Source organism: Indicator indicator, chromosome 22, assembly GCF_027791375.1.
Source record: "Indicator indicator isolate 239-I01 chromosome 22, UM_Iind_1.1, whole genome shotgun sequence".
NCBI lineage: Eukaryota > Metazoa > Chordata > Aves > Piciformes > Indicatoridae > Indicator > Indicator indicator.
This window is the reverse complement of record NC_072031.1, coordinates 15310700-15334705: the sequence shown is the minus strand read 5'-3', so window position 1 is coordinate 15334705 and position 24006 is coordinate 15310700. Positions and strand designations below refer to the sequence as shown.

Genomic DNA, 24006 nt, shown 5'->3' with positions numbered 1-24006 from the left:
CTGAACATTTCAGGTAATGCTCAACAAGCCAAAGTAAGGTACCATCTGTAGCAAAGACTAGATTTAGATTAACTGGTAAGTAGAGACAACTCTTCAAAGATCATAACTGTAAACTGCAAATCTACTTCCAAGTCTCTTACACACTGTTCAGTCCACACAGGCCACGTTCATTCATCTGTAAAGACTTCAGCCTGGAAACACTATGAAAAGAAAAAAAAAGTTCCTTTAATTGGGTCTTTATAGGAGAAAAGGGTTAGTTGTATTTGTCGACTGGGATGCTGACGGCAGGATTCCTGTACTGTGAAGAGGTTGGGTCATTGATCCTGCAATGCTCAGCCCCTGGCCCATCCTTGTTATGGGTGCCACAGTGCCCATCGCTGGTATCTGGGCCATCCCCACAGGCACTGGGGCCATGGAAGACAGAGGTATTGGCTCCATGCTTATCGGTGGCACAGCGCTGAAGGAAGGGCTGGTTCCCATCACAGGACTCGCTCGCATCTGATTTAGAGTGAGGGGCTGAGGCTGATTCACTTGGAAGGGGTTGATTGGAGTTGGTGCTGTAGCAGCGCCTGGTTTTGAGAGAAGACGACGGGAAGAGGGAGAGAGATCACAACTCCACGAACACAAAGCTCTGCAGATCATCTGTGCTGGCAAAGAACAGACTTCCAGACATCCCCTGAGACTCCCAACCCCAAAATACCCTGGAGAAACCTGCAGGGATGTCATTCAGCACACTGGAGCTGCACTGGTGAACAACCAGAGTCATTTCCTTGAACCTACCAGTGTTACAAAACATCCCTGTGCTGGCTGACACTTTTCATTGCTGACAGTTTTCACCAGAGGAACGAATTCTAAGTTCGTTACCTGGAACATTCCTAACCATGACATCCAGATCAAAGAGCCATAGCACGGTTTGGGTTGGAAGGGACCTTTAAAGATCATCTAGTTCCAACCACCCTGCCATGAGCAGGGACACCTCCTACTAGACCAGGTTGCTCAAGGCCCCATCCAAACTGCCTTGGAACACTGCCAGGCTTGGAGCCTCCACAGCTTCTCAAGACAACCTGTTCCAGTGCCTCATCACCCTCATGGTAAAGAATTTCTTCCTAATGTGTAACTGACAGAGCTTTTTCCAATCTGAAGCCACTACCTTTCATCCTGTCCCTACATGACTTTTTACAAAGTCCCTCACCAGCTCTCCTGTAGCCCCCTTCAAATCCTGGAAGGCTGCTATGAGGTCTCCCTGGAGCCTTCTCCTCTAAAACACTGACCAACCCCAAACCTCTCAAGCCTGATTACTAATGTTTTTTTAAAGTTTTACTTCAAAACTTTACATTTCAGAACAGAACTGCAGCTCTGCACTCCTCTACTGCAATCTAGCTACTGCATCTGCTTCAAGATCTCCTCTAGCCCACCCCTTTTAGGAGCTGTGCATGTTTCTGGCACCAAGTTTTGACAAGAATTCATAAAGTAAACAAGTTGTTTCCGAATTACAGCGGTGCTAGAAAAAGCAGAGAACTTTTCCCAGCATTTGAGGTTCTCTGGGTTGCTGCCAACACTACAAATTCCTTTTACTGTAGATGTGCTGCCTTATTTGGATGGCCCAGTGACCCCTTATAAACTTGTTGTAGTAACCGGTAATGGCAGATCCACAGACTTCCTCTTGCTAAACACTGCCAAGGCTGCTCAGAATTACTGCCTTTTTCCTACCCAAGGAGTTTAATAAACTGGGGGTTCCCCCACCCCTTTTTTTTTTTTCTTTCCCCGTTGGAAAAGAAAAATAAACCCTGCAAATAGCATTTTGAAGTATTTCACCATACTGGTGCCACACAGAAATCTCGGTGCACATGAATAGAGATTTTAAAACACATCTTCCACATGCTTGGTGTCACCATCTAAGGCTGCTCACTTCTAACAGGGGCCAATCTACACATCTGCAATACCCAATTTTTACAAGACTACACTGAGTGTGTTTTGATCAAAACCAGTTTATCATGCTAGCCTAAAGACAGCCTAACCAGCAGCCCACTAGACTATACTGCAGCAAGCCATCTTTAACCTCAGGCTGCAGGCAGAGATCATAGAATGGAAAGAACCTTAAAGACTTCCAACCCCCATGCCATAGGACACCTTCTACTAGAATGAGTTGCTCAAGGCCCTGTACAACCTGGCCTGGAACACTTCCAGGCAGGGAGTATCTACAACCTCCCTGGGCAACCTGTTTCAGTGTCTCACCACGCTCACTGTAAGGAATTTCTTCCTAATCTGCAGTCTAAATCTACCCTCTTTGAACTTAAAGGCATTGCCCCCCTTCTTGTCACTACAAGCCCTTATAAAGAAAACTCTTGTGAATAAAGCTCAGCCAGCAGATCAGCTGCAGACACTCTGCACTTTTATGCCTTGAAACCATGATGCCTCACCCTGCTGCTCTCAGTCATGATCTGCTAGCTGAACTATCAAGAAGAACAAGCCCAATCCAGCTTACTTCAAAATCAAACGGGACTTAGTTATGCAGAGTTTTCCTACAGGAAGGGAGAGCCAAAATAGAGAACTGAAGGAAGGTGCAGGAACAGACCTGGTGCCAAGAATGGATTCAGGGAAATAACAGGTTGTGGAGGCTTAGACACGAGCGAATCCAGGTTCACCAAAGCAGCATTGGGGCCCAAAAAGGACTCAGGGGTTTTCCGGGCTGCACTCTGTTTGCCTGATGTCACACTCGAGTGCTGGGAATCGAAGAGATCAGGACTTGTGGTACCGCTATGCTGAGATGGCAAAGTGGAACCTGATTCAGCTGAAAGAACACAAAGAGGAGAACAAAACTTAGTTCAGTAATCTACACAGTCAAGCAAAGAACACCCTCAAGTCTAACAGCAGAGATGTCTCAAAATCTAAAGTCTGTAGCAGTCAGATGAAAATGGTTCAGCATCTTACACCCTCACAGCAAGCAAGCAGATAAACATTCTTTAGAGGAGCATGAAGCAGCAATGGTTAGAGTTAGAGTTGCAGTGCTCTACTGAAGGTGCTACCTGACTTGCCCTGATGAGTATTCTCACAGCTGTGCTGCACAGACTGGAGTATGAGTCTGCAAGGAAAAGACACTGAAAGCCTTGGCTCTGCCCTTGCACTACACCACTGCTGCTCCCTAACTAGCTTGATTCCACCCAACTTGCTTCCTTCGCGTTAGAAGTCCAGATTTGAATCAGTCACCATTCTTTCAGGCAGAATCATCCTGAAAGTATCAAAGCACTCACAGGTTAAGGTCTGGCAGTTTTTAATTTAGTGACTAATGACCTAATAAAAAATAAATTAAAGCCTTCACAGAAGTGTATTTTCTCATCTTCCTACTATTGTTACACACTGGAATTTGCACATTTGACAAAGGCACTCCGTGGTGTTCTGTTTGACTCTGAGCATAAGCCAGACTGAACATTGGATACTGTCAATGTAGCAGTTAAACATTTCTGGGTCAATGTAGCAAAAGTTACAAAGTGAAGTTCTTTGGTTTACAATTACAAAAGGCTCATTCCCCGTAAATTCATGCACAGGCCAAACTGTTAACAACGAGCTTTTGCTGCTGCAGTATGACCAGCTTTGGTATTTTCTGTTGTAAAAGTCAATTTTATTTCTTTGGGTTCTAAATAAAATTTCAGAATAGAGACATTTGTTGCTGAGCCTCTCACCCAACCTCTCCACATGCTAGGAATTTGATTCATACCTGGCTTTTTGGAAGTTCGAAGTGTGTCAAATTCAGAAAAATCATCTTTAACTGTACCATTCAAATTACTGAAGAGGTCAAAAGATGTACTTCCTGTTCAAAACAACAAGACAGCCCTGTCATTAACAGATCTTTGGATGCATCACACACCTGAGCCTACTCATGCCTAACTCAGTCATGCCACCAAGAAACCACTCTGTCAGGTTCCAGCATGGCCTAAGTGCTCCTACTCTTACTCACACACAGGGAGAAGGATGTGTCCTTTCTTATAGGACAACTTATTCAGAGCAATGTGTTTTTAAAGCAGTGTAAGGCACACCTCGGCATGCTGGGGTTTACTGAGTGTCTGCACTACATATAGGCAGGGATATATTGCTGCAGAAGGAGAGAACAGCATTGAATTTACAGCCTAAACTATAAAGTGGGTTAATCGGCCCTCAAGTAAAACACACCTCTGAACACAGTCCCAAAGACAAATGTAGCACTGCTACAGCTTCAGTGATGATTTGACTTTATGCTTTCAAAGTTAAAAGGAAGAGGAATGGTAAGGGCCTGTTAGCTAAAGCACCAGAACTTGCCTATAGTTTGCAACCAATGAAAATAGAACATTTTCAAAATCTGAACACAGCCTTACCTCAAAATTAAGGAAAAACCACATCTAAATGAACAGCAATCTGAAAAGCTTTTGAGTTTCCCCCTCCCCATTTTTTTCCTGTTAGTTGAAGTGTTTTTCTAATTTAGCTTCAACCTTCAATGCATTTGAAGGTAGAGACTTAGCTCCATAAAGAGCACAAAAAGACAAACCCATCAGAATGAGTAAAAATTTGTAGAACGATGCTACTTATCCAGAACAAAAACCCACCACAGCTAAAGAATTACTCCCATAATGATCCAGTTACTGCCCTTTGCCCAGTGAAAAGATGATTAGGCAGCACTAATTTCTGCAGTGCTCAGATCCCTTTGTTTATTACACACAGATGAATGACCTGCAGAAAATGCATTTTGGCTCGGTGGCTAAATGCATCCTATGTGAAAATACCAGGTATTAAGATTCATCAAGGTTGCATTAGTCACAGAGAGACTAGGCAATTACATCAGCACCTTCTGCATCTTGCAACAACAGCTCAGGGATAACTTTCACACCCTCCCTCTCAAGTAGCAAACCTTCATTTGCACCCTAAATGTCTCCTCCGAGCATGGAGCTGCTCTACCTGTCAATCTACATCTGGGGAGACATCCATCTGCATAGCTATTTAGCATGATGAAAGGTAAAATTATAGTATCATTCATTCCAGAAATTAAGTCCCTGTCTCATTAAAGTCCATTTAAACATCCAACTGCAGCAGCAGTTGTTAAGTGTTCAGCACACATCCACACAGAGCAATAAAAGAACGTGGAAGGGACAGATCACAAAGCAGCAAGGTGAATTCAGAGCTCCAAGTCAGAATAATTACATCTAAAGCTCTTTTTGCTGCTAGCTATTACACCTCCCATTTATTTCACAGACCAGTTCTGCAAATTGCTCAGCACATTACTTCTTTTAACTAACCAAAGCAAGAAAATCATTAAGATTTCACCTCCGTTACTCAAATAATACCGATATGGGATGAGTCTGTTTCTCACCAGAAGTAGAAAGAGGTTTGTTTGCAGGTGCTGGTCCCCAAGGATCCACAGGGGATTTTGCTGCAGTAGAGGATGGCTGAGCAGGAGCCCAAGGGTCAACATTTTTGGACAGAGGCTGAGCTGTGGTAGATCCTGCTGGTGCTGCCCAGGGGTCAACAGGAGCAGCTGGTTTGGCACCTGCAAGAAGAGCCAGCAGGAACACACCTCAGTAAAGTTCCCTTTGGAAAACTTTCCTTGGTGATTGATCTCTCTTCTGATGCATTAATGTCCATTAGTATTGAACTTAAAATAGGAGAAGCAACTCAACATCAGGAATGCTGGTAAGTTTCAGCATCTGTTTCACACACAGGGAAAAACCAGCACAAGTAAACTCTGTGCAAGACAAAAGAAAGAAAACAAATCTCCCATTTGCAACTCAGTAAAAAAATCTGCAGTTCCAACCAGAACATACACTTGCCACTTGCTTTTGTTGCAGACACTGCAACCACAATGGTAATACCTGTCTGAAGGTGACCTAAATCTAGAGTATACTTCTGAACTCGGGGGAAAGGAGGATTCTAAAAAGCCTTTACGTAAAAGGTAGGAAATACACAATATTAAGACTTGGACAAAGCAATCTGTAAGGCCCAAAGGGAACAGTTCTCAAACTCTTTTAACCATACTGTTATTTACAATCAACTCCCTTGAGCTAATTGTGCTTTTTGTTCCCATTTCTAAGTACCTGACACAGAGCTAAGCTGTCCACTGACATCTCTTCCTATATGTTCTTTTTTAAACCCAATGCCTGTATCTTCAGGATCCCCATTTTTATATTGCAAGATGCTGAAACTCTTCATTCCTACAAATTCAGATGACCAAACAGCTTCAGAGAGTGCACAAGGTTAGGGCTTCTTACTGTAAAGTGACAAATTAAGTGACAAAGTAAAAAGAGAAGGAAAGAAGAAAAAAAACCCTTGCCTTGCTACATACAATTTCCTGACAGTTTTTTTTTTCCTTCTTCCTCTCCAACCTACTAATTTATTGCTTTTCAGCTTAGGTGACCCCTTTTTCCTTCTACTATTAAATGAAACTATTTTGGCTTATCAGACTAAGAATGTGCAGGAATGGGAAGCTGGGACTTTACGTGCACATCCTGTACAACTCCACAGGGATCAATCACCCTCAAGTCAAACACTACATGCAAACATTTCCCCTTCCCAGTGAAACTTCTCAACCAGTCATGGTTTAACTACTAAAAAAGAACAACTGTATAACCCAAGAATAGGACAGCACTATCCACACAGTACACAGATGTTATCTTGAACCACCATTTGGGTTTCAAGTTAAAACTGAACATTGGTTTGTTTTCTAACACTACACACAAACACCCCTGGCATCACAAGGTCTTCTGAAGAGGGGTTGGGGAAACTGGGTTCAGCCTGAAGAAAAGGAAGCTGAGGCTTCTTTATAGCTCCTTCAAAGGAGACTGGAGCAAGGTTAGGGCTGGTCTCTTCTGCCTAGTAACAAGTGATAGGACAATAGGAAATGGCCTCAAGTTGCACCAAGAGATATTAGAAGAAACTTCTTGACTGAAAGGGTTCTCAAACACTGGAACAGGCTCCCCAGGGAGGTGGTCAAATCCCCCATCCCTGGAGGTGTTTCAAATAGGCAGAGATGTGGTGCTGAAAAACATGGTTGGAGTCAATCTTAAAGATCTTTGCCAAGCAAAATGATTCTACAACAGCCTTGGCAATCAATTCAACACTACACACAGTGGCAGAAATTCCAATATGCAATATTGGTCTTTGTTTCATCCACAGGCAGCATGGTCTTGCTACAGCTTTGGAGATGTTCAAATTCTCCTAGTAAGTCCAACTATTCCCACACTGGTACTTACATTTCTTTTATCCACCCTTAGTGCTGAGTTACAAGCAATGCCACACAAGAAATGCTAGTGACAGCACTTCCCATAAGAGAAGCTTTCAGAAATGTCTTTTCTCTCATAAAGAGAGCACAAAACGAGAGCACTTGGGAAGATACTTTCCCGTAGCTTCCATTATCTCTCCTGAAATGCCAAAGCACAGGCAGGATTTGAGAAATACAGTTTAATGAGTCACTCTTATTAGCAGTTAAATTCATAAATCATACACCTTCAAGACTATCCTCAGGAGCCATGTGACCAGCAAGCTGGAACAAGGAGTTGTTCTATGGCATTAATAAAAAGTTGGAAGACACTGAGAGGAACTGCCACTGATGCAAGGAAAATCTTGTCAGTGGATGATCTATTGAGCACAAGATTCAAGATGGATTTTGGGTTTTAACCACAGAAAAATGCACTCAGCAGCTGGAAGGCACTAAACTTGGACTTTTTGATTTCATGCTTGCAGCTTATCACTAAAGAAATTACATTTAGAACAATGAACCACAGTTGGCCCAGCAGTTTTGTGTGTCTTTAATGTCACCATGAGGAGGGGAAAAAAAAAAAAAAAAGAAAAAGAACACCCTGCATTTCATTATTAAGCTTCAACATTTTCATCAGGAGTCTGGACCGTGGTGTGCTGAATGCTAATGCAAATGACTTTGAAGCACTTTAGAGTGGAGGTCATAGAATCATCAGCCTGAAGCAAAACTGACAGAACTAAGCTGTTACTCCTCATGAAAAACAGAAACCACTTGCCTCTTAAAACCAAAAAAGGCAAGAAATAATCCAAAGCCAAAAAAAAAAAAAAAAAAAGGCAGCTCCACTTCCACAGCTGTAGCAAAGAGGAGGAACCATCAACTTTCTTATGCAATAGAGTAACTCCTTAGACAGCCTTTGGCTAACTTAGACCACAGCACACTACACAGGCAGTAGCACACACAAAGAAGCTTAATTGTTCTTCAAGATGTGAAGCACTAGATCTTTCACTTCAGAAAGGTTCCACAAATTTGGAATCAAAAGCTGATGGAACACAGTGAGTGTTTAAAATGGTAACCTCCATTTTTGTTTTTTTTTTTGTTCAGTATAAAAACAGCCCTGTAATCCATTTGGTCCTGAGGGTATAACACACCACATTTCACCAGGAGCAATTAAAGATGTAGTTAATTCAGATCTACAATCTTCCTAACCACAGCACCCTGCCTTACTGGCAACCCATGACACTGGGCACAACTAGCAGACTAAGCACAAGCATTCCCCCATTCTGAGACAAGTTGGTTTTGCTGTACAAAGACGACTTAAGCTTCACTCAAGCTTTCTTGAGATTCAAAATACACAGAGAACCCCAGAAAGAGTGCAACTTCAATTTGTTTCTGCTTGGAAATGTGTTAGAGGAAGGTTAGACCTAAGGCAGGGAACACAATCAAAACAGACTCATTGCCATCATTATCCAGCATGACCTAAGACACTGAGATACTTGGAAGAGCTCCACTTTAAAATGCACAATCTTTTAAACAAGCATTTCTGCTGGCAGTTTACTCTTACCAAATGATTGCCAGGGGTCAGAGGCAGTAGCTGCAACTGTGGACCCTCCCCAAGGATCAGGTTGGTTTGCAGCGGCAGGAGGTCCCCAAGGCTCCGTTTTGGGTGGGGCGGGTGCTGAGGAGGGCAGGGCATCCATGAGGTCCAGCAGAGTGGTGTGCTGAGGGCAGGAAGAATCTGAGCTTTAATCAAGAGCATCACCCATTGGAAGACAAAACCCATGAGAGTGAAGAATCATTCTTTTTTTTTTTCTTTTATACACCTGCATTGACTAGTAGTTTGAAATTTAACCCACATGGAAGAAGCTTTAAGCTACACAACAAAGCAATCCCAAAAGCATTAAAGAGCTCAGTTATTAAGCTATTTTGTGTTACTGTATTTCAGCTTTTGGCAGCGTAACCGGGAATTTCTTAGTCGAAGGCACTACCTCCTTCTTTTTGGGAATTTTAATTGTGTCTCTGCGACTCTCCTCCAGAGCCATCTGTAATCTCAGATCATCTCCGCGTCTGAGGCGTTCCTCCTGCAAAGGAAATCAACACTGTTGATATAGACCATTAGCCTAGACTGTGCGGCTCGCTCCCTCCTGGTGTCTAGCCCCCTTGGCAGGACATTGCCAGGGAAGGCCTGGCACTGTTCCCTGCCACCCTAGGAGTGATGCGTGTCACAGGCACCTGCAGTGGGATTGCAGGGATGATTCACTGGAACTTGTGCACATAGCACAAGTAAGAGGGGGAAATGATTTCTGGTGATTCTTGCCTCAGAGGCCAGGAGCACCCTGACTCCGTAACGCCTAACAGCATGATCATAGCTACATCTATTTTGCTGACTGAACTTTACCCTCCTGTAGTTTTACTCCTCATGGGAAAGCTACAAAGGAAATGTTTTTTCCACAATTCCATGCTAGAAGCACCATAGAACTTCAAAATGAAGTCAATAGCCCGTCTCTAAATTACTGTGATGAGCATTCAGATCACCACTGAAGGACAGAGTGTTTCGGACTTCAATTCTCATGGCTTTTTTCACCTTCCCTCCACTACTGATGCAACTGTTAGAAAGAAGTGAAGTCATCTCTCCACCTCCATGCATATTTTGTAGGTTTTTAACATCTAAACTACCCTGTTTGTGGTACATTTAACTATTTCAAGTATCTTTGGTTGCATCATGTTCTTCAGAAGTTGACTAATCCCCCAGCTGGAATTTCCCTGGTGATTTTTTTTTTTTAAGCTATTTCAACTGATACTCTGATTTTTATTTTTTTTAACTTCATTGCTCAATAATAACAAAGTTTACTGGATGATAGCTTCCCCTTTCCAAGCACAGAGATACTAATGTTTAACATCCAGCAGTAAACTAACCTTGCAATGGGAAGCCTCTAAAACATTACAGACATTCAGCAAGGCTGACTTGAATTTTCACTCAGCTGAGATTCAATAACTTTGTTATATATTAACATGCAATAAACTTTATCCACCACTACAGCATTTACTCCAAACTCAGAATGATCCTCCTAAAAGTTAACACAGTAACATAACCCATGAGATAAGACAAGGAATCTTTTAAAGCAGGTTCTTTACATGTTCTAGAAGTTTGTGTCAGGTCACCCTTCTGCTCCAGACAATCTTACCCAATGAACAGATCACTCAAAATGTCACTGTAATCAGCATTCACTGACATTTCTCATCCTGGTACCATTAACGAAGGTTTTCAGGGCTAGTCATGTTTTCAGTTCTTCCTAACTGAAAACATCTTCAGTAATGTGCTGATTAACATCCTCCCACAGCAAGTCTTCTTTGTAAAGTGACTGTCATCTTCCACTAGTCTCAACAGCTCGGAGGCTGAAGTTACATTGAAAAAAGAGATTTTAAAAGAATAAGAGAGTAACATCTTCCAAAATGGCCTTTCTCCTTTCTCTCCCCTATCTGGAGCAAAGCCAAGCTGCCATTGAAAAAACAAACAGGATTGTAGACTCAACTATGAAAACATGGACACTTTGGAAAACCTACACGGGAACTGACCTGCTCCGCCACTTCTCGGCTCATGGCCAGTGCCAGCTGCAGTTGGAGCTCCTCTTCTCCACTGGTCTGAGGACGAGCCTGCTCGAGCTCTGAGGAAACTCGAGGGGATGTAGCTGTTGAGACAAAACCCACCACATTTAACACACCCAACAATAAAAAGAGATGTCCTACCACGAGATGAGTGGCAAGACACTGGAAAAGGTTGCCCAGAGAAGTTGTGGAGGCTCCAAGCCTGGGACCATTCCAAGTCAGGCTGGAGAGGGCTTTCAGCAACCTGGTCTAGTAGGAGGTGTCTTTGCCCATGGCAGGCGGTTGGAACTAGACCTTCAGCATCCCTTCCAACACAAACCATTCTGTGATTCCAGGTTTCATTATCTGAGCAGATCACCCTAACTTTCACACAGCCATTCTGAGAGGTCTGCAGCATAGCAACAGGGTCCCTGGGTGACAGGGGCCACCAACTTCCTGAGCACCAGCAGTTCCCTCACCCAACCACCAGCAGCTCCCTCACCCATACCAGATAAAGCTCGTACTAATGCTGAGGTTAACCAGCCTGAACAACTGAGCATGCAAAACTTTGCAAGACAGTTCCATCCTGCAAAACAAAGGCTTTTTGTGCTGGTGGGGATGCAGTATCAAGAAGAACCACCAAAGAATGCTGGATGTACTGTCTTAGCTATCAGAGCTACCAGGGGCAGGACACCAACTTGAAAAAGCTACAGAATTAATTGTTCAGGAAAACATTTATTGATATTTCTTACATCTTCCAACGTCCATAAGGATTTGCTGGGAGTTGGCCAGTATCAGAGTAAAATTGGATACCGCCCACTCTACTGTAAAATAATACAGTCTTAATGGGACAGATAAAGAACTATTCTTGACTGTTAAACAGGCTCAGAGTACAAACAAGCCAGCTATTCATACTCCAAGTTTACAGAAATACTGTATCATTCTCTCTGGTTTTCGTATAGAAGTTGTGGGGGTTGTTTGGCTTCTGTTGTTGGTCTTTCTTTGGATGAAAATGACTATTACTGGTAATCTACCCTCCTCCTCCTCAAATAACAGTCAAGCTTGACAGCTTAAATACAATTTCTTCATACACAAATCTTCTTTTACTTATGTTTTTACTACAGCAGAACACAAAAATTCCCACCCCAATGGGACACCAGTAGGTTTAGCCTTAGATAGTAATTCAGCACTTTTTTGCTCACTCCCTCAGATAATTCTCTAGCACCAAAATAATTTACACAGAAATTGTCTTATTTCAGCAAGGAAGCTTGTATTTAAAGGCTGGAATGATAACTAGTTTGGCAAAATATATACTGACATTTAATAAAGAGGAACTGTATTTTGAAACCAGTGTGTCAAGCTCAAAGAAATCCAGTTCCTCCTAACAGCTCAGCTGGGCTTGTAAAAACTACCTTGCTAACTGTCATTTTAAAACCAACTTTTGTCAGCTACTACTTTAATCCTCCAGATATTCCCCAGTCCTGACTACCCCCAAAATACTACAAAAAAACTGCAACCTTCTCTCTCAGTCAGCAGACCAGAAGGAAGGTGACTCTGGAAAGAAGGAATGACTTTCAAATGTGCCATCCCATCCCACTTTTTTTTCTGAAGTGACAAATTAATTTATCACCCAAAACAACTCTTCCATGTTGTGCTGATCCTGAAGATTGTGAGCCACCCAGCCAAGCTCCTTACTTCATATCAAGGTGTTACTCATGCCTCAATTCTATTACTTTTCAAACTTGATTTATTTAGATATAAAGCATCTAAATTTAGCCTGCATCACTGAGTACTTTTTGCTCCAACAGTCACAGACAGGCTCTCCAATACATTATATGGACCATTGCAGACTTAAGGGAGGAATAAACTGGGCTTCAGATAAGAGGGTGTTTGACAGCATGGAAAATACAACCTTTATGTGTTTGTAAAGCTTCAATAGTCTTAAATACAGAAAGAGAATGAAAACCAAAATGAAACTCAGCATGAGATTATCAAAGGTAGCCCATGACAGAAATACTGAGATCCTTCTTTGATCTGTCAGTCACAAGGAAAAGTAGTTGAGTACATCTGCATGGACTCAGAAAAGCACTTTGATACTAAATAGAATGTTTCTGTTAAACAGAGAAAAGTGTGAGAACTAAAATAGAATCATAGAATGGGTCGGGTTGGAAGGGATCTTAAAGATCTAGTTCCAACCCCCTTGCCATGGGGAGGGATACCTCCCACTAGACCTGGCTGCAAAGAGAAACTGTCCAAGTAGGAGAAGAAACTGGAGTATTTAAAAGATGACTGAGAAGTTGAGTGAGAAATCATTCCTGTAACAATCACCTTCTGCTACTTGAAGGCATCAACTGCAAGTGACAGGGAACCTTCTTGAGTACTAAACCACAAGCTAACTCCTGGGCACCAACCTAAAACTATCACCAAGCTCAGCACCACTGAGCTCCTCTAACACACCAACTGCAGTACCAGACATTCAAATCCCAGAGAGATTATTTCAAAATAGAACAGGTGTGGCAATACTTCCCTTCTGAGCACAGAGAGTATTCTACATGCTTATCTAGAAGGAAAGAGTCATAACTGGCTTAAAACCAGGGCTAGATAAGCATACAAATGGGACATCAACAGAGTCACAGAATCCCAGCATGGTGCAGGTTGGAAGGGACCTCTGGAGATCATCCAGTCTAACCCCCCTGCTTAAGAAGGGGCATCCAGAGCAGGCTGCCCAGGATCACAATGTCCAGGTGGATTTGGAATCTCTCCAGAAAAGGAGACAAGAGTCACCTGAGAACAGATGGCAACAGGACTACCATCAGGCAGGTACCTTCTGCTCTTCTCTTTCTTTAACTACAATCATGGGGAAGAATTTGATTTCCTGAACCTTTTGTACAGGATTTTTCCAATCTCTGTTGACATTCCACAACAACAAAGAAGCTGATGGCACAATGACTTTAAATGATCTGAAATGAGTTCACTCTGTTGATTTTCCTCCCATTTCCACATGAAGAACTATTTACTCAAAGCACCTGCCACATTCAGCTTTTAACAGCATTTTGCACTAAAAAGCTGCAGGAAGCAGGGATTGCATCTTACTCCAAACACCTTCCAAGCCCTCCCATGATGGGCTCTGCCTTCCAGCCAGGCAAGGGAAGGGTAGGCTAGATTTGGCAGGAAGCTACATGACCTCAGGGCTCCCAATAGAGACCAGCATTCAGAGGTTCTGGGATGGGCACACAGATAATAAGGGGTCTCGCAGACACAGATCATTTCTTTTCACTTTTAGGCTTTTCAGCAATTCATTCTACTTGGTTTTATCAAATCTAAAAGGCCCTTTAGAGCTCATCTTATGGAAAACAGTAGAAAATTGTCAATTTGAAATTCTTCCTTGGGCTTCACATTAAAAAGATTGGTAAAAATGTTGCTCTTTTAAATGTAAGCTTCTGCAGTGGTTATAAAACCACCTACATTCAATAGCTGCCAGCGTATTATTTGAAAAAGGATTACGGGTCCTCAGCAGAGGAGAGACATGGACCTGTTGGAGCAGGGCCAACGGGGGCCACAACAGTGAAGTGAGGGCTGGAAGTCCTCTGCTGTGAGGCCAGGCTGAGACAGTTGGGGTTGTTTAGCCTGAGGAAGAGAAAGCTTCAGGGAGACCTTCCTGTGGCCTTTCAATACTTTAAGTATTCGCAGTTTACAAGAAAGATGGGGACAAACTTTTGATGATTTTAAACTGAGAGATTTAGACTAGATCTAGATTACACTGGTGGTGGTGAAACACTGGCCCAGGTTGCCCAGAGAGGTGGTAGATCTCCATTCCTGGAACCATTTCCAGGCCATGTTGTTCCGGGCTCTGAGAGACCTGTTCTAGTTGAAGATGTCCCTGCTAACTGCAGGGGGGTTGCACTGGATGACATCTAGAGGTCCCCTCCAACCCACAGCATTCCATGATTCTCAGAGAAATTCAAAACACTTCTCTTGGTAGTAACCTGACATGTTTTATCCACCAACTTCACTCCTGCATTCCCACAGCATCATAACTGCCCTCCTCTACCGGCCTCGTCCTGCATTAATGTTTTAATTGCAAGGATCCAGCATAAAGGTTACTGCCCCAGTAACAGTATCCCTGCCACACAAAGAATCTCTTATCCCTCAGCACATGACAGTTAACTCAGACGTTTATGTAAGATGGGACTCAATAGATCAATTCTGACCTGCTAAGCCCTGCTTTTGTTGCTGCTTTGAGAATCTGGAGATCCTGGCCCTCCTCAGAAGCAAGCCCTGTGGGCTCTGCTGCTGCAGAGAGGTGCTATTGGGACAGGCTCTCTTCTCAACATGGTTCAGACTGCAGCAGGAGGAAATAATTTCCAGCTTCAGTTAATCACTAAAGCAGGATCCTGCTCCACCATCTGTCTAGTACAGGCGATGACATCTCTCATACACATCTATGGGTAATTTACTGTATTTTGGCTCTATTAAAAACCCTCTGTAGGGGTCTATAGGTTTGGTTAAGTTAGGGAGTTGAAGTGTATGCACAGTACACACCTAGAAAGCTAAGTTATTGCTTCCTTACATTAGTAACCAATAAAAAAAAAAACAAAAACAACCCACATTTGCAGCATATAAAATAAAAAGAGACTCAATATTGTCATGCAGAAGTGTGCATTGGGTCTTTTGGGTGTTTTTTTGTCGATGTTGTTTTTTAAATGTCACTCTAGCCCAAGCGATGGCACAGAGCACCCTGGAAATTGAGCCCCAGCTTTATCACCTGCAGGTGACATTCTTAAGAACAGAATTCAGCTCTTAGTCACATCTGTTCAGAAGGCAAAGCTGTTCCCTCTTCCAATCAGTACGCCTACAAAGGTAGACAAAAACCCAGGCTAATGTGAAAAATTAGAATAATACGAAGGTAAGAACTTAGAAACTGAGAGCAATTCACTTGGGAAGCAAGCAGTGATGCCATCTGTTAGTCCTTAAATGAAAGACTATCTAAAGACGAACACTTTGGAAAAGCCAATCTAACCTCCCAAATTATGACAGGGCATATGCAAACTGCTTGATCTAAAAGGAACAATGTAATCCGTCTTTCCATTGGGAATTAAAGAGATCTTTTCAAATACAAGACAAGAATTAACAGCACCTATTGATATGACAAGGTGGACCTGCTGATCAGCTTTACTCCATGATTTCCAACTGCACAGCGCTAGACAGAGCACTTTGGAAACTCATTTTAAACTACATAAATCCTTAAGGCTTGGCTTGGTTAAAGAGCATTTTCTCTCTCAGGTGATTCCTACACTCACCTCAGCACAGTTAGATCATTTATGGCAGCTACAGAAGCCTGGCTACACCAATGGCATCTCCCACCTTTACTTAAAGCACAAGATGAACAAAGGTATGGTAAGAGGATTAAATCAAGTGATCAACTGACACCAGACAGGTAGCACAGAAGCCTACGAAATCCCTTCAACACCTGTAACTACAGAAATCATCCAGGCAGCTCATCCAGATTCATTGTTGGAGCATAAGTCAGATATTCTAGGGCTTGGAAGATGCAGAGGGAACTAAAGCACCTCTGTGAGGAGGACAGGTTGAGAGACCTGAGGAAACTCCTCAAAGTTCAGCAAGAGCCAAAGGGTGGGGAGGAATAGAATGGGGCCAGACTCTTTTCAGGGGTGCCTAGTAACAGGATAAGGGGCAACAGCACAAATTGGAACCCAGAAGGTTCAATCTGAACAGGAGGAGAAATTTCGTTGCTGCAGAGGTGCTGGAGCCCTGAAACAGGCAGCCCAGAGAGGTTGTGGAGTCTCCTTGTATGGAGAGATTCCAAAACCCCCTGGACATTGGTATCCTGGACAAGCTGCTCTGGGTGACCCTGCTTTAGCAGTGGGGTTGGACTAGATGATTCCCAGAGGTCCCTTCCAACCTCCACCATGCTGGGATTCTGTGATACGCTCTGACTAAAATGAAAACTCAGAGATGTATTCCACCTTGTAGCAATGCAGAAGACATTAAAAAAAGCCTTTACAAACAGGAGCGTTTGGAATTTCCTACAGTCTCAAACCCAAATCAGTAATTCCTCTGAAGTATTTTCTACTCCTAGCAAAAGAGGAGAGACAAGGCTGAAACAGATGAGTGAACGCAAACTTGCTCATTCTTTACAGAACTGTTCCTAAATAATGACACAACTTAATGTGAATAACCACTGGGAATATCAAAACTCATTATTTCAGCTAAAGAAAACTGCTGCCAAAATCTTTCCAGGTAAGGTTAACAGCCTTGGCATTTCCCGGGATCCATCAAAGCCTTTTCCGGTCCACTTTCACCAATTCTCTATCAAACAGACTATACATCAAATCAATCTGATTTGAGTCAAGCAGCCAACCTCTGGGCACAAATGAGGTTACACTGTGGATGCCACCTCATTCCTTAAGCTGCCACACTTGTGTAAATGACATCAGGACCTTAAACACACCAGTCCTGCTCTGCCAACATTTCTAAGTGCCACCCAAACTCAAGGCAGACAACGGCCTGAGATAACACAGGTAGGTCCTGGGTTAGGCATCACAGGATAAGACCTCTTTAATAAACTGGGCTTATTAAACTTGGGTTTAAACATGAAGACAGTACATGGAGAGGACCAGCATTCTCCAGCAATCCTTCAAAGTTGAAACTAATTCAAACACATGATCTTCTGACGGCTGGAGTGCCATGGAATTGGCTTTGTCAGGCACTTCCCTCCACACAGAGCATTTTTCCATCATTTTTCTGACTTCCTTAATCACCTCACCCACAGCAGTTGACACATTGCTTCCTAAGAAGCCACAGCTCAATAATGACAGTCTGGAGTGTTCTTCTGAAGAGAACAGTCATGAAAGAACAAGGTACTTTAAGTCCCTGTCACATCTTCCAAAAGATTCTGCAGGCCCAAGGTGCTCAAGCATATCATGTTGCAAGTCCTCTAACTTGTCTGCCACACAGTACTGAGTTAAGCTTCTGCTATGCTGAGGACTCCAGCATAACAACAGAGTAATATCAATATTCCTGTGTAAGCCTCTGAAAGAACACTTTAAAAAGATAGTTCTTGAATGAAGGACTTTGTCAGGACCTGTAAACTCTAACAAACGCACTCCCAGGCTTGAACCAGCATGCAGTTCAGACTTAAGAGGTCTATATTAAGCACACCCTACTTCTACCCATGCAGCCCTAAATCCAGAATCCTATTTAAGTGGTCACTGGCAGCTGTGGATAAAACAAGGCTAGGAACAAGAGGCTGAAGCATTCAAACATGAGTGACTAACGTCTAGCATAAAGACAATATTTAGGCACAAGGCCAGATCAGAGGTAGGTATCTATCCAAAAGATTTCAAATATCAACCTCATATTCCTTCCTCTTCTGAGCAGGTTTAGTTTCAGCACCACATAAGAACATTCCCCTAATAACGGGGAAATAAAACTTGCTATCAGATTTCATGCAACTCTAAAATTTACACATTCTCCAAAGTAAATAAAACCTTTTATGTATTTTGTGACGAAATATTTAATAGCTCTTAATCCAAACATTAATTGCTCCTGGCTGAAAGCTGTAAGATTGCCAATTGTCCACAGTATGTCAGAAATTGTTGACAAAATGGAGGCTGGGAGGAGCTTTCTATTTGCTTTTAGCTTTACAGTGTCTCTCTTGGCTTCCATTCACAGATTACCAGACCAGATAGCAAAACCATACTGGGACAAACGTCTCCATCAATAGTCAGTCATACTCGCATGCCCTAGAGTTATACAAGCTTTACAGTGCAGAAATCTTCAGGGCCAACAAAGTCATTAAGGTAAAGCTTTGGGGGAAAGGGGTTTTTTTATTAGGAACTATCAGGCTTCATCATTTCATTTTCCACAGTTTCTAAAGAACTGTTAGAGATGAAATGAAAATACCTGCAAGGAAACTGGGGAAAATGGCCTTGTCTGCCAGCATGCCTTGCCTGCAGCAGTGAGGGACGATCTCTTTCCATCTTGAATTCTCTCACACTATATGGGCTATCAGTTCTGCTTTTATTTGTTCATAAAGGATAAATTTGGGACACAAAGACCAGCAACTCTACAAGAAAAACCTTTCTGGCTCAGCATCAAACACACAACCCAATTCTTAAATGCACTGTCAGATACAGGCCTACAGAGATGCTTAAGCAGCAAGGGCAGAGCAGCAATCTGAGCACTGCAATATTTACAGTCAGAGCTGTACAGTGCAGCTAATTCAACACTCTCAAGAACCAGAATAAAAAAAGGACCCACTGACTTCTCCCATATTGCACTTTCCATAACTGACAGAAGGAGGAAGAGGTCCTTCAGGCACAATCCAGACATGTTATCCACTGAAGTTACTTGTGATCTCTCCTGGAGAAGCTATTAAGCTCTTTCAGCCAGCTCTTCCACAGGAAAGCATCAAAAATTAAGATATTTTATAGCCAAAGGAGAATGGATTCTCAAAACCTGCAACTCCCACTGCTGCATCCAGTGTAGAACAAAGTAAAACGCACCAAAAGTTTGAGAAATGGTTTAAAGGCTGTTACATTCTCCCCAACTCGATTTGGATTTGGATTTGGATGTTAATCAGACATCTGAAATATCGAACAAAGAGGGTGGATGTACATTTTTAATAGGCAAATCTAATGCTATAGATTGCTAATCTAAATGCCTCTGATCTCTTCTTCAAAGGCTCAGAGGAATGAAAGACAATTCTACCAGCATACACAGCACAGCAGCATCTCAGAGCTGCTGTAAGGAGCGCATTTCCCAGCAGCCAGGCATCACTTAATGTCTTCTACAGATTTTACCAAATCCATGTTTTCAGAACAAAAGAATGGGTTTTGTTATAGATTAAAAGGAAACAATGATTGATACAATCTCTTTCACTTTAAATAATGAAAAGCATCATTTCCATTAAATTTAGAGGGCACAAGAATAACCCCACATTTATGTAACAGATTAAATGTCTGGATTTTGATGAAACCCCTTCCTCGTTTCCTAGGATAAAAGGACAAAGCTCTACACGAAGTTTTCCATTATTGGAAGCAAAGCTTTGTTATAACAAATTAAACCATACAAAGAAATCCAAACATATTTAAATTTCAAAAGATACAGACCATAAAACCTAACAACCATCTGTATTTTTTTTGATAGATAATTTAAGTCCATGAGAGTCAACAACAGAGGAAGAACCTGAAGTAAAAAAGCAGCCTGAGATTTCTAAAGCTTCTTAGGTACATACTTATGGGGGAGGAGAAAAAAAAAAAAGATTAAGAAACCATTACCTCAAAATCAATCCTGCAAATAGAAATACACAGCAAAGGCACAGGCAGGGAAATGACAGTATGCAGTAAATGAACACTGCACTGACAGAACAACCAAACCTACCCCTTGACATCTCACTCCCCATCAAAATCCTTCAAGTGTCGAAGAAACAACTCACAAACACACCCTGCATTGCTCAAGCCTTGCTGTGAGGAACAGTTCGAAGCCTCCGGTAGCATTTAACATGACAAACAATAGTTACACACTAATTACAGATAAGAGCTGATGAAGTAATAACCCTGTGGAACAAACCAAAGGTGTGCTCAGCATACCTTAGTGACTAGTGCCGCAGTCCAGCAGCATGAGGATGAAAACAACAGTGTTTCAAGCCAGCTCCTAAGTTAAGAATTTTTGTTATAGTCCACAGAGATGTCCGAAGAAAAAGATGGGTTGTGATAATAAACAGAAATGTTCTTCATAGTAACAAGTGATAAGAAGGAAATGGCCTCAAGTTGCATCAGGGGAAGTTTAAATTGGGTATTAGAAGAAACTTCTTGACTGAAAGGGTTCTCAAACACTGGAGCAGGCTCCCTAGGGAGGTGGTTGAAACCCTATCCCTGGAGGGCTTTAAAAGCTGTGTAGATGTGCTGCAGAGGGACAAGGTTTAGCACTGCACTTGGTAGAGTTAGAGAATGGTTGGGCTCAATGATCTTAAAGGTCTTGTCCAACCAAAACTATTCTATTCTATGATTCTTCAAAAACTCACACTGAACCAATAACCATACTTGAGCATATGTTCGTTACATTCCATTGCTAATTAGGAGACAAAAATTCTCATACTTATAATCTTTATGAACTCTTTTTGAAGCCTCCATCCTCAAAATACTTTCTTCGGGGGAAAAAAAAAAAAATCATTTCTCCTGCTCCTCTCCACAGCACTAAATGGACAAAGATTTTCTTCATCCTAGCTTGATTTGATCTGCTTCCTTCCTACTGTTTTCCTTAGAAAATGTCTGTGCATGTCAGGGGACTGATACCATTCTATTTATCATTTAAGCAGAGCTTTGCAGGACAGGACACCACAAACTTCAGGTTCTTAGAAGTAGCGCTCAATCGATTCACCACACTGGCTCAGTTACAGTCCTCCACACGCTGTAAGCCTTCATTTAAAGCAAAGATTTTCCTTCAGAATTAGACCACAACCACTGACACTCCAGCCAAAGCAGCTTTCATCAGGTCATTACTTACATTAAGAAGGATTTAGTGCCAAATCAGGCCTCTTCCTAACATGACAGGGAGTTCCCCCAAGCAGTGCTAGAAAGAATCTGTTCTTCCCACATCATTGTATTATTTTAAGGATGAAATAAAGTATTTTGTAGTGATACTTGCATACCAAATGCTGATAGCATAAACAAACACAGACACATTCAAAACATCACTGGTCTAGGAACTGCTGAGCAAACAGAGGAAACTGAACACCAATACTCTTCCCAAAGTAAAACAGCAGCAACATAATATAGCCGAACAATGCAGGAAATACTCTGTATTTCTAATATTTTTTCCTGAATTATATCTAAACCAAAAAGAATTCAAGTTTTCAAACACTCATTTTAAAACTAGAAAGAAAACACCTTCATTCACAATCTCCCTCCTGAGGCTGGGGCCCATCACATCAAACACTGGAAAACATTCACAAAAGCAGCTTGACAACACTACCTTTGGGAACTGACAGCAAACAACCACTTTTAAAATTGATTTATGTCAACACACATTCTCTCCAAGACAAATATCTAACCAGTCATTTGAAGTGATACTAGTGCCATGGAACAGGCCTGCAAAGACTCAGCCACTGCAAAAAGCCCTTGCAGTCAGCATAAGCAAATCAATCCTCCTGGAAGGCACCATTTACTCTCATCTCTAACAGCAGTACAAAATCTCTCAAAGAAAAAGAAAATTTTTATGCTTGTTTGCTTGTACTTACAGCCATGGTAAGACGCTGGGGATCCTCCAGACTTTCCATATTCCTGCTCCGAATAGCTGGTAGATAGATTTGGCTGACTGGAGCCTCGGCCAAAGGTGATCTGATTGCTGCCCACTCCGGTGGCCACCTGAGCCATGCGTTCTTTGGTCTTCAGGGCTTGGGCCCTCTCTGTCTTGAGTCGCTCATCATCCTTCAGGAGAGACACCAGCTGCTTGGATTTCTCCCTCACATTGATGCCCTGGTCTTTACCATCTCGATCTATATACTGAAAATCTTTCAACGTCTGGATAGCAAAAATATTCTCTTTACACTGCTGTGCCACTCGCTCAGAACCAGTTTTAATCAGGTAATCTAGCAGAGTAAGGGCCTTATAGACATGTCGCCAATTCTTGCCGTGGTCATTCAGGCGTTTCCAGATCATACTCATAATTTCAGAAAAGGCCACAACATTGTAAGTGAGATCTGCTATTTCAGTCATTAATGAACTGGAGGGACCCCAGGGGTCATTTGAGGTTGCTTCCCGAACTTTTATTTCGGCCTCTGAGTAATTGTTCATAATGTTCTTCATCTGCCGTCTGATAGCCGAACTAGTCATTTTTATTTCCCTTTTTACCAAGACAGATTCCAGAACACAAGTAAAATTGAGCTATATTTGCTCTGCTAGGAACGTTTCTGAACTGTGAAGGCTCCGTATCAGTGGCTTATTTGTACCACATTCCACTACAATCATTTCCCCTCTTCAAGAGAATGACACGAGAAAGCGAAAATCATGACCTGAGTGAGGAAAGAAAACAAAGCACATGAGTTGTGTCTTTAATTATTCCCACATGGAAAGCAATCTACATAGAGAAATTAGCTTTAGCAGCAGGCTTGGACTAGATGATCCCCAGAAATCCCTCCCAACTCCCACCATGCTGGAATTCTGTGCAGTTTTGCTAGAGTTAACCAATGAATTTTCTTTGTGAGCAACTTGTTCTTCTCGTAAGTAATACCAAGCACTGGAGATTAAAACCTGAACTGCTAAAGCAGGAAGATCTCCACGCTGATGCAAATGCTAAACTCTATAAGCAAAACAGAAAAAGTCCACAAAACTACTTCTGGATTTAATTTCCCAATAACTTGTGTTTAGTTTCCCACAAGGCAAAATCCACCTAGAATTTGTAATGACAGAAATCCAATCCCAGCTTGAAGAGCTGAGAAGAAACTACATTAGAAATTCCATGACTAGCGGCTATTAGCTTCCCTCTAACAACTGACAACTGCAGTGTGCTACCACCACAGATTCCTACATGGTACTGAGAGAATAGATCCTCCTAAAAACTAATCAAGCCATGCCTGAAACTTCAGGTAAGGTCAAAGGACACTCAATTCTCATCTTCAGGGTAGAGATCTTCAACAGTGCTCTGCAGTCCACTGAGGACCAGGGAAGAGAACCCAGCACCAGAAGGATGAACTCCAACTCAAGGTCACTTGTAATGCTAAGGAGATTAAAGGGGAATTTTGGTATTTTTCCAAATGTATTTACTTTGTGCATTTGACAACACTCATCAAATCCACAGTTTCTGCTCTGTGTCATTTGCACAGCACAGAAGAATATTTAATTATAGGAAAATGGAATTGTAAAACCAAAATAACTGACAAGAGAATCCAAGCACAAGCTCTGGAGCTAGAAAGCTGTTGCAGTCACTTATTTAAGGTCACTGTTTCCAGCAAGGAGAGACCTGTTAAACTTTGGAATACATTACTTGGGTGAACTGGCAGATCTTGCTATTACTTAACACATAACAGTCTTTGATATTCACCAGTTGCATAAACACTAAGCCCTGACCCTGTAAAGGAACTTATCACATTACTAGAGCTTCCATCCTCAAGATGCCCCCTAATACATTTCTCCAAACACACCACAGAAGCAGCAGCATCACTTACAAAAGGCAGAGAAGTA

General features: G+C 42.2%; 1 protein-coding gene across 1 annotated transcript; it reads right to left on the bottom strand.

The window, feature by feature from the left end:
* Window positions 1-237: 237 nt before the first annotated feature.
* Window positions 238-22659, bottom strand: EPN2 (epsin 2). The gene is made up of 8 exons (XM_054391053.1): window positions 22065-22659; window positions 10793-10905; window positions 9205-9297; window positions 8781-8937; window positions 5339-5515; window positions 3716-3808; window positions 2576-2791; window positions 238-569 (listed from the first exon to the last, which is right to left on the bottom strand). Exons 1-8 carry the CDS (start codon window positions 22657-22659, stop codon window positions 238-240), a joined length of 1776 nt encoding a protein of 591 aa, XP_054247028.1.
* Between the last annotated feature and the right edge of the window lie 1347 nt (window positions 22660-24006).